Source organism: Fonsecaea erecta (genome assembly GCF_001651985.1).
Source record: "Fonsecaea erecta strain CBS 125763 chromosome Unknown Scaff6, whole genome shotgun sequence".
Taxonomy (NCBI): Eukaryota; Fungi; Ascomycota; class Eurotiomycetes; order Chaetothyriales; family Herpotrichiellaceae; genus Fonsecaea; species Fonsecaea erecta.
In genome coordinates, this window is record NW_017387249.1 from 2,110,455 (window position 1) to 2,123,688 (window position 13,234).

At 53.4% G+C, this 13,234-nt stretch overlaps 4 protein-coding genes across 4 annotated transcripts; 2 read left to right on the forward strand and 2 right to left on the reverse strand.

The window, feature by feature from the left end:
- Window positions 1-812: 812 nt before the first annotated feature.
- On the forward strand, window positions 813-2,075 carry AYL99_07785 (hypothetical protein; the record flags this gene model as incomplete). Its single annotated transcript, XM_018839294.1, has 1 exon — window positions 813-2,075. The coding sequence occupies one exon, from the start codon at window positions 813-815 to the stop codon at window positions 2,073-2,075; it is 1,263 nt and encodes a 420-aa protein (XP_018692062.1).
- Window positions 2,076-3,243: 1,168 nt separating this feature from the next.
- On the reverse strand, window positions 3,244-5,414 carry AYL99_07786 (hypothetical protein; the record flags this gene model as incomplete). The annotated part of the gene is made up of 3 exons (XM_018839295.1): window positions 3,244-3,458; window positions 3,729-3,960; window positions 4,071-5,414. 3 exons carry the CDS (start codon window positions 5,412-5,414, stop codon window positions 3,244-3,246), a joined length of 1,791 nt encoding a protein of 596 aa, XP_018692063.1.
- Window positions 5,415-8,045: 2,631 nt separating this feature from the next.
- AYL99_07787 (hypothetical protein) lies at window positions 8,046-8,942 on the forward strand (the record flags this gene model as incomplete). The annotated part of the gene is made up of 1 exon (XM_018839296.1): window positions 8,046-8,942. The coding sequence occupies one exon, from the start codon at window positions 8,046-8,048 to the stop codon at window positions 8,940-8,942; it is 897 nt and encodes a 298-aa protein (XP_018692064.1).
- Window positions 8,943-11,489: 2,547 nt separating this feature from the next.
- AYL99_07788 (hypothetical protein) lies at window positions 11,490-12,677 on the reverse strand (the record flags this gene model as incomplete). Its single annotated transcript, XM_018839297.1, has 4 exons — window positions 11,490-11,618; window positions 11,857-12,022; window positions 12,079-12,337; window positions 12,419-12,677. The coding sequence occupies 4 exons, from the start codon at window positions 12,675-12,677 to the stop codon at window positions 11,490-11,492; spliced, it is 813 nt and encodes a 270-aa protein (XP_018692065.1).
- Between the last annotated feature and the right edge of the window lie 557 nt (window positions 12,678-13,234).

A 13,234-nucleotide genomic window follows, 5' to 3' on the forward strand; every position in this document is an offset into this window, starting at 1 on the left:
AGGAAGTCAAAATAAAATGGGGTCCAAATGACAGGGCGAAAGACTGCGACAGGCACGGACACGCAAGGGCCGTTGGGTGAGCGCAGGGGAGAATGGGAGCTTGTCAGGCAGGGTGCTAGTTGTGCTGTGACCGCCCAGTTTCGAGGCCACCTACTACTGTAAACCCGGAGTCTGCCTGGCTACCTAGTACTCTGTAGGCTCTCCCTTTTTCGGTTTTCATAAATTGCTGCTGGCACTAGATGCCTACAGTCACTGCTATCAGAATCAAGTATAACCACATCACCTCCCTCCATCGACCTTACTCTACTCATTGGTGCCGCCCCTCCCACTGCAGGGTCTTTTCTACGGGGGAGAAGACACCCATAATGATCCTCTCGGAAAACAGAACCCCCAAGATCGGATACTGCCAATGAGACCCACCTGGTGGCTGCCAGATCCTAGACCCCTGTTACAAAGTTTGCTGCTAGTGGCTTGCGCCAAGTTCGGCTATTTCACTCCGCTTCCATGATGGTCTAATGCTAGGCAGTGTGACTGCAGCAGGCCGCTCAAATCTTGCATCATATCACCCGTCAACGTTCGCAAGTCTGCTCGGGCTCTATGCCTTGAGAACACGCGGGTAACACACGACACACCCCACAGAACTGCACTACATTTCCAGCACAGAGGCAAGGTCCCGCCATTGGTCGGACCACCAATTTCACCGCAAACTCTCGGCTAGACCGCATCTGGGGTGCTCAACTCTTCTAGTGCTAACTCATAACAGCTCCGCCTGCGCGGCTGCGACATCGACAACAGCGAGAGTGGCAGCAACCATGGCTATCCCAGGCCAACGTTTTGAACTAGACCTTGACGCCGATGACTTTACAATCAGGCCGATCGACGATGAAGCATCTCCACCCCCGCCTGCTGGCTTCAGCATCAAGGAGATCCAAGAGCACGATTCTGACTCGGTTCCTTCCGCCCCCTCCCTGAAACCCTCCAAAGCCGGCTTCCCAGAGCATAGACAACGCCGCAACGTGTCTGCTTTCAAACAAAGACAGCAGGCCAGAAAAGCCCCCTCCCGTCCCTCGATTCCTGCCACAGTCGAACCTTCCGATCAAGCAATCAGACACCATATGGGCAAGAAGTACGGGCTCGACATGGATCAGCAGCAGAAGGCTGACATCAGTGAGGAAAACAAGAGGCGGATAGCCGAAATGTCAATAGAGGACATCGAGGAGGCCCGAGCCGAGCTGACACGCAATCTGAATCCTGCTTTCCTAGAACGCCTACTCAAACGGGCGAATATTGAGGAGGATCAAGCAGGCCAAAAGCTCTGGCCGGAGGGCGACATGGAAAGGGAAGATGACAGTCAGAGTCCTGACAAGGACGCCGTTGCCGAAATGGCTGTGAACGAGGACAATGCGGAGCCTGAAATATCAGTCGATAACGCACCTCCACCGCCGTCGACCCATTTCCCCATTCCTCCTCGTTCGGCCGACGACTACGTGCCCCTAGACTCTGACGGTGCGTCCTTCCTGACCGACCTCAAAACACATTACTTTCCGGATACTCCCCACGATCCTTCCTCGTTGAGCTGGCTCCAAGATCCGACTGAAGAGGAGGACCAAGCATCGCTGTATAACCCTGCAAACGAATCGTACCCGGCTTCTGCCCTTCGGTTCGGATTCAACGGTCGTCTGATACCGCCAACGGAGAGCTTAGAGGTCGACGTGAAAGAAGGGCTCCACCATCACGGTGATTCGCCTAGCAGCGCCGGGTATACCATACCAGAACTTGCTATGCTTGGCCGGTCAACCTTGCCTAATCAGCGATGCATGGCTTACCAAACGCTAGGTAGGATCCTGTACAGGCTGGGAAGAGGAGATTTCGGCCCTCGAGGCAGTGAACTTCAGGAAGCGCTCTGGTCCGTCATCGAGAGAGAGAGGCCGATAGAGGCCATGATGGCTGAAGCCAACCGCCAGTCAGGACATGCCAGTGCCAAAGCGCTTGCAGTCGAAGCGCTCTGGCTGTGGAGAAAGGGGGGGGGCGGTGACAGGGGAGTTTTGAAACCACATCAGCGGCTGGCAAAATGAGAGTCCTGTGGAGGGCTGATGAGCTGTGATACTACATTGAGGCTGAAGGTTGGTTTGATGGACGAGGATGCAATCGACCGGGTGCAGCACATGGTAGGTGCAAAAATGCGACGTCTGAATGAGATCCCAGAATAATTAACCTGACATTACAACTTTGGCTTGTTGCGGCCAACGCCCACTGTTTCGCTCCCGGAAAGTGAGTGGCCCTTGAGCGTGATCGCCACCTTGGTTCCTACCACTACCTACGAGGTCTACGAGATGCGTATCGACATCTCGTGCTTCAGTGGATGTCTCAGCGCCAGTCTGGATGACATAGCGGGATTACAACTCAGGCATGTTCCTCCTACGACAACAAGTCTTGAGATTTTGACTCGCCGCTTTCGACAACATAATGAGGACCGCCGATGGACAGCAATTTGCCGTGGCCCAAGTCCAGCTTGTGAGCTTAGGGAAGTGGAGCCCCTGTACCCTTCCGACTGGGTCATTAAATATCTAGAATTTCTGCGGAGCTTCCATTCATCCCACGCTATCTTGCTGTTCCGTTCTCATCCAGGGGAAATCTCTGATTTGGAAGGAGTGTCCTCACCGTGTCCAAAAGGAGTTGTGCTATATCTAGTCATAAAGATGGAATTGTGAGATATTTACACGGTACGTAGGATCCAGATGGATAGCAGGCAAACATTGAGACGCTCGATAAATTCTCTTTCTCTTTCCCTTTCTCACGAGACTCATGTGACCTACATATGAACGGCATATATCACCCTTACTCTGTACCCGCTACAGTATGTCATCAGATACCGCGCGGTCGGCAATGAATCAGGGGGCACTGATTATGTACATGCCTTCATCGTACGAGTGCTACGCTGCATACGGAATATCTGCAGCCTCACTAAGATGCATCCATTCTCTGTGCACTATCCACCTGTGTAGATCCGGTTTGGAGGTGGATGTGTATAATATAATATAATGTCATAACTAGAGGAGATGTCGTCTGTTACATGCACCTTGCAATATACATACATGTGTATATGTACAGTTAGACGATAGATATATATATAATATCTAGTATATCTATCTAGTATGCACATAAACACACACACACACACACATATATATATATATACGTATGAATATACATATATAAGTATAAATAAATAAATACCCCTTCTCACTGCTCGACATACCACGACAGATCGGCGCCGTCCTCAAGCTCGTAGGAGGTGAAGCCGTTGCCCATGAAGCGGAAGCGGTTGGGGGCGCGGTAGCGGATGTCGAAGTCCTCGGGCCGGATCTGGGCGACCATGTCGTGGAAGAGCATGGCGCTGCCGGCGAACGTCGCCGTCACGCGGCCGTCGACCCGGTTGTTCTTGTACCATGATCGGCCTGGAGGAGTCGTCCGTTAGATTTTGGTTACGTCAGGTTAGGTTAAGTTAGGTTAGGTTTGAGGCTGAGGGCGTGTGCATATAGAGGATGCATACGTGGTTTGGTTTGGTTCGGCGTGGTGTGAAATAAAAATGGAACGGCGTTTATGGGAAGAAAGTAAGAAAAGAAAGAAAAGAAAGGAAAGAAAGAAAAAGGGGAGGAACGCGATAGGTAAAGGAGGGAGGAGGAGGAGGAGGAGGACGGGGGGGAAGATATGAAGGCCTAACTCACAGTTTCCCGTCCAGGTGAGCGTCTTCATGATCTCGTCGCCGTACCGCACCAGCTCGTCCACGACCTGCTGCTTGGGCGCGATCGACGCAATGTCCTCGCGCGCCATCTTCCGCAGCCACTGGATCATCCACTCGGCCGTCCAGTCCAGGCTATAGATGAGCGAGCCGTGGCCGATGGTGGCGTTGGGGCCCATGAACATGAAGTAGTTGGGCATCTCGGGACAGGCCATGGACTGCATGCATTCAAATATCAGTAAACAGATATTTGTCATTCGTCCAGGAAGGGGTCCTCCCATGTCAGGATATATCCTGTACGAACCCCCCCTTTTTTTTTGGAACTTACCAGGTATGATTCAGGCTCGTCTTTCCACTTCTCTCCCAGGTCGGTTCCGTTGCGCCCAATGACGGGAAACGGCGGCCGGTTGGAGACGTCAAAGCCCGTCGCGCAGATTATCACGTCCAGCTCGTAGTATTGGCCGTCTTTGGTCTTGATGCCCCCTTCGTCGACGTAGTCAATGTGGCTCTGGGTCAGGTACACATTGTCACGTGTGAAGGACTCGAGGTAGCCGGCGCCCGGGGTGATCCTGCGACACCCGACCTCAAAGTCCGGGATAAGCATCTTGCACAGTCGGGGGTCGTTGTTGAGCTTGTCCGCCATCTGCTTGGTGGCGAAGGCCTTGATCTCCTCCTGCTGCTTTGAGCCCTTGCCAAAGATCCGGAACCCACGGTTGACATTCCCAATGATCAGCTTGCGGTATTTCTTCAACTCCTCCGGATTACGGAACCGCTCCTTGTCCACCTCGCGGTATTCTGGATTGTAGCTGGGGTCGTCACTACCGACCAGCTTCGCTGGGGTGTGTCGGGACACAACCCAGGTTGGCGCCCGTTGGAAGCAGGTCACTTTGGTGCCCTCCAGCTTGGCCATTTCCGGCAGAATCTGGATGGCACTGCTTCCGTTGCCGATCAGGCCGATTCTTTTGTTGCGGTAGTCATATTCATGATTCCAGCCAGCGCTGTGCACCTTGAGACCTTTGAACGAATGCAGCCCTGCAATGTTCGGCCACTTCCAATGGCTGAGAATACCTCTGGCGGAGATCAGAACGTCGGCCCATTCTGTCCGGTGACCCGTGTCCTTGTGCCTCACCTCGAGCTTCCATTGGGCTTTGTCCTCGTTCCATTCGGCATGCTCGACGGTGGTGTTGAATTGGACGTCTCGATCCAGCTTCCACTCCGCGACCGTCTTCTGGAAATACTCCTTGATCTCGGGCCCGGTCGAGTAGAAATGCGACCACTCCGGATTCGGGGCGAAGGGAAAGACATAGATATGGCTCGGCACGTCGCATTGCACGCCGGGATAGCTGTTTGCGATCCAGGTGCCGCCGGCGTTGGATTTACTCTCGAAGATGGTGTGGTCGACGAGCGTAGCAAACTCTTTGGCGTAAGTATATTGTAGCTTGTGGGCGAAGATCATGCCCGAGTAGCCAGCACCTATCGTCACGACGCGAAGTCTCTTACTAGGCGTAAAAGCTGGGACATTGTGCATTGGTATCGTGATTGATTCGAGGGCATGGGAGTGTCCATTGGCAACATCCGCGGTCCGGGGGATTGAGCCCTCGTGGCTTTCATCTTGCTTGCCCACCGCTGGCACCGGCGGAAGGGTGGTGGTTGTTTCGCCGATGGAGCCCATGATGTTCCTCGTATTGGTTTCTACACTGCTCTGGTATTCAAACAAACTCAGAGTTGGACTCGAGGACTGTCAAGAGGGAGAGGCTTCCATATAAAAAGCCCTATCCAAAACATATCATCTTGCCGAATGCCGATGTGTCGGCAATAGTGTTGGAGAAGTTGCTGCGGAGGTTCTGCCGTTGTTGATTGTGTGATGTCTGACAGGAAATTCGTGGTTGGAGAAAGAAATTAAGTCTCGGTTGTATGTGTTGAAGCGGTAATGGGGGTTCAGCCTTTGCCGTGACATCCTTGCACAGGCAAATGTGCCCATCTCAAGGCGTCTACAAAAGTGCTTGTGCCTTAGCCGAATGTGAGAGGAGTAAAGGCGCTCACGTAAGTTTTATGAACTACTATAGAGTCCAGAGTCTCATCGACAGCTTCTCCCGCATTATATCTGCCCGATTGGCAATTGCTCAGGACAGTCGAGGTGATTGCTTCTGAGCTTCCGAGTTTCTGCCCTTGGATTTCAGTCGGGCTCGGCTAAGGGGCGAAGTGTTCGTCTTTGGCAACCGTTTCAAGGGCTCCGGCAAAGGCAGTACAGGATGGAGTAATTGAAGAGCATGGTGTAGCGTACCGTATGTCCTTGATCGCTCGATGAACTGTTTGTTTGCTTCTGTCTTGCTGCGAGTCGTGGAAGGAAGAAGTGGAGAGGACCTTCAAAATGGCCTCACAGATCTGCAGGCTGTCTGAAACGATTGAGATTCAATTAGCTCACGTGAGTCGAACCGGCTCTTCATCGCCTGTGCATAGTGGTCTGCAAATGGAGCCGTAGGTCTCTTCGCGTCGGTGGATGGGCTAGATATGGAGGCTGAAATGATGCTGCTGCTGGAGCGACAGCAAGTTCCGTCAATGGTACGCATTCCGAGCAGCCACACAATACATTGCCAGCGTGCGATATGGGCGATATGTCACCGATCCTTTTGTTGCAGGCTTTCTCAATCCTCACTGGACGTGAGTTTTCGAGCCGTCTTGCCGAGCCATACAACCAAAGTCCAAATTTGGAAAGCCTCGGAGTGTTCTGAAGAAAGCAGCCTCCTCTTGTACCGTCATGGTTTTCTCTGAGGTGATGGTGGTGATTGACGCAGACGCAATCTCGGGCACATCAGTTTTGCACCAGAAGCGCAGATCACGTGGTAGGTTTTTTCCCTCTCTCGAAAGAGACCAAGTCATCCCAGAAGTAACTTGTTGGATTACATTCTAGGCGAATATTCCTTGTGTTACATACTGCTAAGCCATTGCCTACCCATGGGTCGAGAGAGCCTTATCACAGACTTGCAGGAGTCTCGTCAAGCGGAGAGGACGGCGTCCTCAGAATGTAGGACGGGTGCCAAAGAAGGAGATCGACTGGTCATCGTACATAGCAAAGCATGACCTAGGCTTCGACTATCGTCAGTGCACACTTAAGGCGGATCAATCCAGGAAGAACACCATGTAGTTAAGCATCGTGCAATCGCTAAAACGAAGAGATGTTGACTCAAATCATGAGTGTGAATTTCGTGAGCGACCTCTCTACGGCATCGGGAACCCGATCTGGAGAGCATTGAGGCTTACAGGTAGAGAGAGCCGCGCTGGTGGCCTCTCCAGCCTGTGCATCGGGCAGCCCGAAAGACCGGCTAGGCGCTCGCTTGGAGGCCCAAGGAGCCGAAGACTCGGCCTGGGGAATGAGCCTCGTGGGGCCGAATGGGATACAAGCAGGTGTGTGCATTGTAAGGCTGCGACTCAAAGGAGTTGATATTTCAATAATTGTAGCTTGAGGGTAAGGAAGACCTGCGAAGCTCATGCTGCATCGTGGACACCGTTAACCTGCTGTCGAAGGTTATGGGCACGCCCCGTCGCCAACCGACGGGGAGGATCAACCTGTTGAGAGAACCTACTGCAGGAACATGGATGTCCCGTCGCCTATAAACAGAATACGAGATATATCGTCCCCTAAGCGAGAGCCTGTTGATGTAATTACGAATCCATTCGAATTGCCGGCAGAGGTCGTTATTATTATTATCCAAGAAGAATGACGCCGTGCTCTTCCCTGTTTAGGATGCAAGTACTTCGTCTCAGACAAAACGAAAACCATCCAAACTGTGAGTTGAGTAATCTACAAAATGTATGGACGGAGGTTCGTCCGGGCTTAGACGCAAGAGCCCTCTTAGGCCAGCCGCCGTCAGTCAGATGTAATACCCGGGGCGATAAGTACTCCGAATCTGTTATGGAATCAACACAAATTCCTGAAACCCAACACAACCGGATTATGCGGCCGATTACAGGTCACAGAAGTCCTATAGAACGTCATGAAATGTTCTTCTTGCTGACGGCGCGGTAGTTGATACTCCCTGGGGCGATGAAGTCAGGGGCAGATTATGGATCAAGATGCGCTTTTATTTGCTCTTCAGAAAGTCTGGTTATACTGTGTAACTTACCACCAGAACAGATATAAGTCGAGGGCCACGGGCCTTCCCCGTCCTGCCTTCTTCCTCGGGGGCAATTCGTATATTGTGAGTCGACGCAGGCTTCAGGCTCTCCGTTTCCTCCGCTACAACAACCCATCCGCGAAACTCTGTCAGAGGCATCATTGTCAAACATTTGAACAAAACACGTCATGGCTCCTAGGAAACGCACTGTCCTCATAACGGGATGTTCTGATGGTGGTCTCGGTGCTGCCCTCGCACGGGCCTTTCACAAACGTGGCGATCGTGTCTTTGCGACGGCACGCACACTCTCGAAAATGTCAGCCCTGCAAATCATGGGCATCGAAACTCTACCCTTAGATGTCCTCTCCGAAGAGTCCATCAGATCTTGCGTGGACCAAGTGTCATCTCTGACAGGCGGCTCACTGGACGTGTTGGTCAACAACGCCGGCGCTGGATTCAACATGCCCGTCCTTGATGCTTCGATCGCCGAGATTCAAAGACAGTTCGAGCTCAACGTATTCAGCGCAGTCCGGATGATACAGTTGTTTTTCCCTCTGCTTCGCAGTTCGACAACGGAGCAGAAGATGATTGTTAACAATAGCTCCTGTGGTTCGGTCCTAAACCTGCCTTTCGTGGGACCATATTCGGCTTCAAAAGCTGCCCTCGCCAGTTTTAGCGAGACATTGCGGCTTGAAATGCATGCATTTGGGATCAAGGTCATTGATTTACGGACCGGAGGCGTGAGGTCGAATTTCTTCGACAACGCTAATCACGAGATGAGTTCCAGCCTGCCGGAGAAGAGTCCTTACTCGTCCGGCAAGGACATTGTGGAAAAGTTCCTTGGTCATGGTCCACAAGTCAGTCTCATGGATGCCGACATCTGGGCGAACAAAGTGGTGAGCGATTTATCCAAGCGAGGCGGGAAGGGGGCCCCGCATCGGATCTGGAGGGGACAGGGAGCGACGTTTGCATGGTTCGGAACAACAGCCTTGCCTGTAGGCTGGCTGGATGTAGTGGTGAAGAAGCTTTCTGGGTTAGATGTTGTGGAGGAGAGGATCCGGAGAGAGAAGAAAAAGAGGGTATAGAGGGCTCCGTACCGTCGCTAACCGGTCCTTTCTGTTGGTAGAGACAGAAATAGTTTCAGCAACGTAGAGTGGCAGCTCCCAGGCCTCCCAGAGACTGCTTGGCTGTTGTCGATATTGCCTGCGCTTCTCCATCTCTTGGGTAGGTGGATTCACTCAGCCCCGTTCAAAGAGGAAACCAAGGTCTTGTGATCTTTGACGCGGCGGCGTAAATCGTGAGGTAATTGAACTAGCGAGGTCGGCTTGGCGAGATACATAGATCGCGGCGGGAGAAAAGGAGGTGGCTCTGCCCTGCCATTGAGATCCTGTGCCTCGGATGTTCTCAATCCACAAATGGTGACGTGACAGACCAACCCGGAGAAAACACCAGATACCCAGAGACAAGGGCGAGTTACGACAGTGGATGGAGGATACAATTTCGAGCGATGTCGAGAGTAGCCAGAATTCTGCTCGGTACAGCTTCCTAAGGAGCAACACCTGGGTCAGTGATCACAGCCTGTCTAGAGGAATGGAACGCGACCATGCTGTAATTCATCCTTTACTGCTCTTGCTGTCATTATCAATGTGAACGGGTTAGGGGACGATGCAAGTATCTTGGCATCGCAAGGAGTTGAAACGCGTCGAGATGTGCTCCAATGGCAGCGACAAAACAAAGCCTGCAGAAAGGTTGTTAGCAGTTGTGGTAGGGAGCATTGGGACACGATCTGGGGATATGCTGAAGGCCGTGATCCCCTGCACAGTCATGCATTCCATGCGATCCATGCAAGCCCACGCGGTCCATGATGCAGGGGCCGAGCAAGGTGTCTGGTGTTTTCCTTCTCATCACATGGCCACACAACGAAGAGCGGCCGCAGACTGACAATAATGGTGGGAGAGAATACGAGGAGCACCCGCATGGGCGTCCGCATCCGGAAACACACCCACATGCCATCTCCACCGAGGGACTTCTGCTCGTACAGCCCATGCGGGTAACGAGTGAGTGCGTCCGCCCACTGTTCCCGAGTCACGGGTATCTTGGTTCGGGCGTCGTTTCGAAACCTTGTAGAGCTGAATCAGAGCAGTGTGATGGTGGTGACGACGGTTCCTGCGGATAGATGGCGGATCCCTTGCTTGCGCCCTTATACTGCACGAAGTACTCGGCGAGTCGGGTAGCGCGAAAGGTGAAGGGAGAGCGCGTGGGAAACGTTGAGATGCATCTCGCTTGGAACTGAGGTGCCTGGCATCTGGCATCTGGCATCTGGAAGACTCGGCATGTCGGGGGCCAAAAAAAAAACTCTTGGGGGGATGGGGAGCTTGGAGCTTGGGAGCTTGGGACAAGCGAAGCACGCGAGGAATGGAACGAGAAATAACGGGCAACAAGCTGGTGGCCGAGTTGCCGAAACGGGCATGCCTCGTTGCTGGTTTAGGCGCTGGTGCTGCCCGCCAACTGATCCACTGGCCCCGATTGGGCTCCCCGGCCTGTCCCCAATCAGCTACGCAGTAGTAGGACCACATACCATCTACCACCTGAATCTCTGGGTCCTCCTGTAGGCTTCCTACCTTACCTGGCAACTTTGGGTCAGCATAACTATCCAATCACCCAATGCACATACAAGTGGGCATAACTCGTCCCGACGACAGGTGACCACTCCGATCACTACACAGCCCTACGCCATCCTCAACAACCAGAGCTTGAGAGCAGGAGGGAAGCCGTGCTCCGTCCATCTCACGGAACCCATTGAGTCGTTCGGACGCGTAGAGGTCATCCGAAAGGATCCCTACTGCACTAGCAGCTATCTAGCAGGTCCCTACTGCGTCCACTCCCATGCCGTGTCCGACCACTAAACGGCCAGTTGGGCAGGGATCGGCTTCGCCGAGTCTTATGTACAACCATGACAGCTTCCCCGCGAGTTAAGCCCCGAAAAAGTGATCAGAAGCAGAAGGAGAAACATCTGCAGAACAACCTTGCCATGAAACATTCCATTGGAACAAAGACTCCGGGTTCGGCTGTTCTTGCCTGGCTCCAAGTGACGGCACATTCCCGACTAAGGTATGCCCTGCCTTGTGTTCTGTGAGTCCTCTATATCCCTGGAAATCTTTTCTCGTAATCCCATAATCCGTCTGTAGCGTCATGCAGCCATCGTAGGTAAACAAAAGAGTGCAACGGTACAGGGTACCCAGTGACCACTCGGATCCCTCGCCCTCTATCCCAGAGACCAACGAGACCAAAAATGAAAAGTATTAATCTTGCTTTTGAGTCTGGGCCACAGCCACCGACGCGAGTGCCAGACTCGCTGATCCCGGCTCGCCCACCTGGCAGTCCAGCCGCCACCAATTCTTTTCCACAACCCCCCTGATTATCCCGCACATTGCAGTGCTAGCACTGCCTGGTGAGGTCACGCCCGGCGTTCAGAAAGTAGAAAGCCATTGTTCGACAATGACGCAAGTATTAGAGGAGAGTATTAGGTTTCAAGGCACTCGGGAGACTCAGGTGGAAACAGAAACGCAGGCCGAGGAAGACTTCTGGATAGCCCGAGAAAACCAGAGGCTAGCAACTGAGTTGACCCCCGTTCACCTCTGCATCCGAATCCAGCCCAGCATGCGTTCCAGGACCGGGTCCTCGTCAAGCCAGTAGCCCTTTCGTCGATCTGCGTTGCGAAGGTCTCGATGGACATGGTCATCCGTGATTTCGCTGAGTTCCTAAAACCAAAGGGAAAATCAGCTGTCTTCTTCTTGCCCCCTTTTCTTTTCTCTTTCAGGCATGTTGGGGGGCCACATCGCTGGGGAGGGCTCCGTGTGTTGCCGATCATTTCCCCCTCCGGTTCTTTTAAACCACATGGCTTCACTAGCGAAGCTGAGGGGAACAACGGTGGCACGGTGTGTGGGGGAAATGCGCCGATCGCATGTTGAACTTTGCAGATACCAGAATACAACGTACCTGGCGAAGTCTCTGGTCAATTGCTCGCAGGCCGTTGGCGTGTTTCGCGCCTGGTTTCTCGCCGCGCAGCAGTTGAGCGCGCGACTGCACCCAGCGCATCGCAGCGGATCCTCGTAGATAGATCTTGTGGGCTTGAAACCGTCTCGTTGAGGCATCGAGGATGATCCTGGCCCATGTGTGTCAGCACATGCTCTCCCTTGTGCCTGCAAAAACTCGTCCCACCGTTGCAGAGACGCCTTCTGCACCTCAGTCTCCGGGATGCTGCCGGACTGGAGCCCAAGGTTGCCCGGATTGAAGTGCCCAGCGAGAACCGCCTGCGATTCAGCGGCACACTGTCTGAGCACCACGTAGCCATCGAGGTAGTATGACTCCTGGTCTGGAGGGTTGGCCTCGCTGCGCGTGATGAGCGAGTTGATGTGGATTTGCAACGTTCGGAAGTCGTTCATGATCTCCATGACGCGCATGGCGCGAGCTTCGTTGACTGCAGGACCAGTTAGCCAGAGTGGTCTCCGTGAGGGGCGGTTCTCGCATGTGTAAGGCGAGCAATTACGGTCAGACGCACGTCCATCAGCCATTGCGAAAGGCGAGCTGGCCAAATCAAGTGAGGTTTGGTGGTCGACAAGCAGTGGCTCGACGGACGGCGCAGGTTTCAGTCCTTTTCTCTTCGCGTCGGGGTTGTGATGGTGCTTCGCAGTCAAGTCAGGAATCTTCACAGCAAGGAGGATGAGGTCTCGGACCGTTGGCTCAGCCTTCTGGTCAAGTTGTCGGATGGATGAAGCCTGAGGAGAGGAAAGCAAGTTTGATCGCGGCGAGGAAAGCATTCTTCTTAAGGACGACGGCTGTCCACCGATGTCATCTACAGCTTGGGATCAAGATGCAAGAGGGACACTGCCCCCGAGGGACGGAGACGGGCGTAGAGGAGGGTTTGTGGACTCAATCTCGTGGCTTCACCAGCGGTCAACCAGTCAGGAGGATAGAAGCGGTCATGAAGATAGGGGACCGGGCCGTAGCGTCATGGGAAAATGGAGCAGGCCTCCCAGCTGTATGAGAAATCCAACAGAAGAAGATGTTAGCGACGGTGAAGCTGGAGGCAAGTATCACAGCACTAAGCCGGGGCAGGTTCAATGAGGTAGAGGAGAGTAGAGACAAGCACCAAAACGGTCGACACGGCTGTAAACGGCGACTACAGCGCTTGGATTGATGCACGACGACTATTGGGCACTGCCTCAGTCGCAGGGCATGTCGGAATGATGCAGCTATGGCGGTGGATCAGTCGAGGCTCTGCTGTAGACACCGACCGTGTGCTGTATTGATCAGCAGGCGGCTTGCAAGCCACGGGGTCGAGTGAGTTCTGGATCATTGATCATGACTGGGTCTA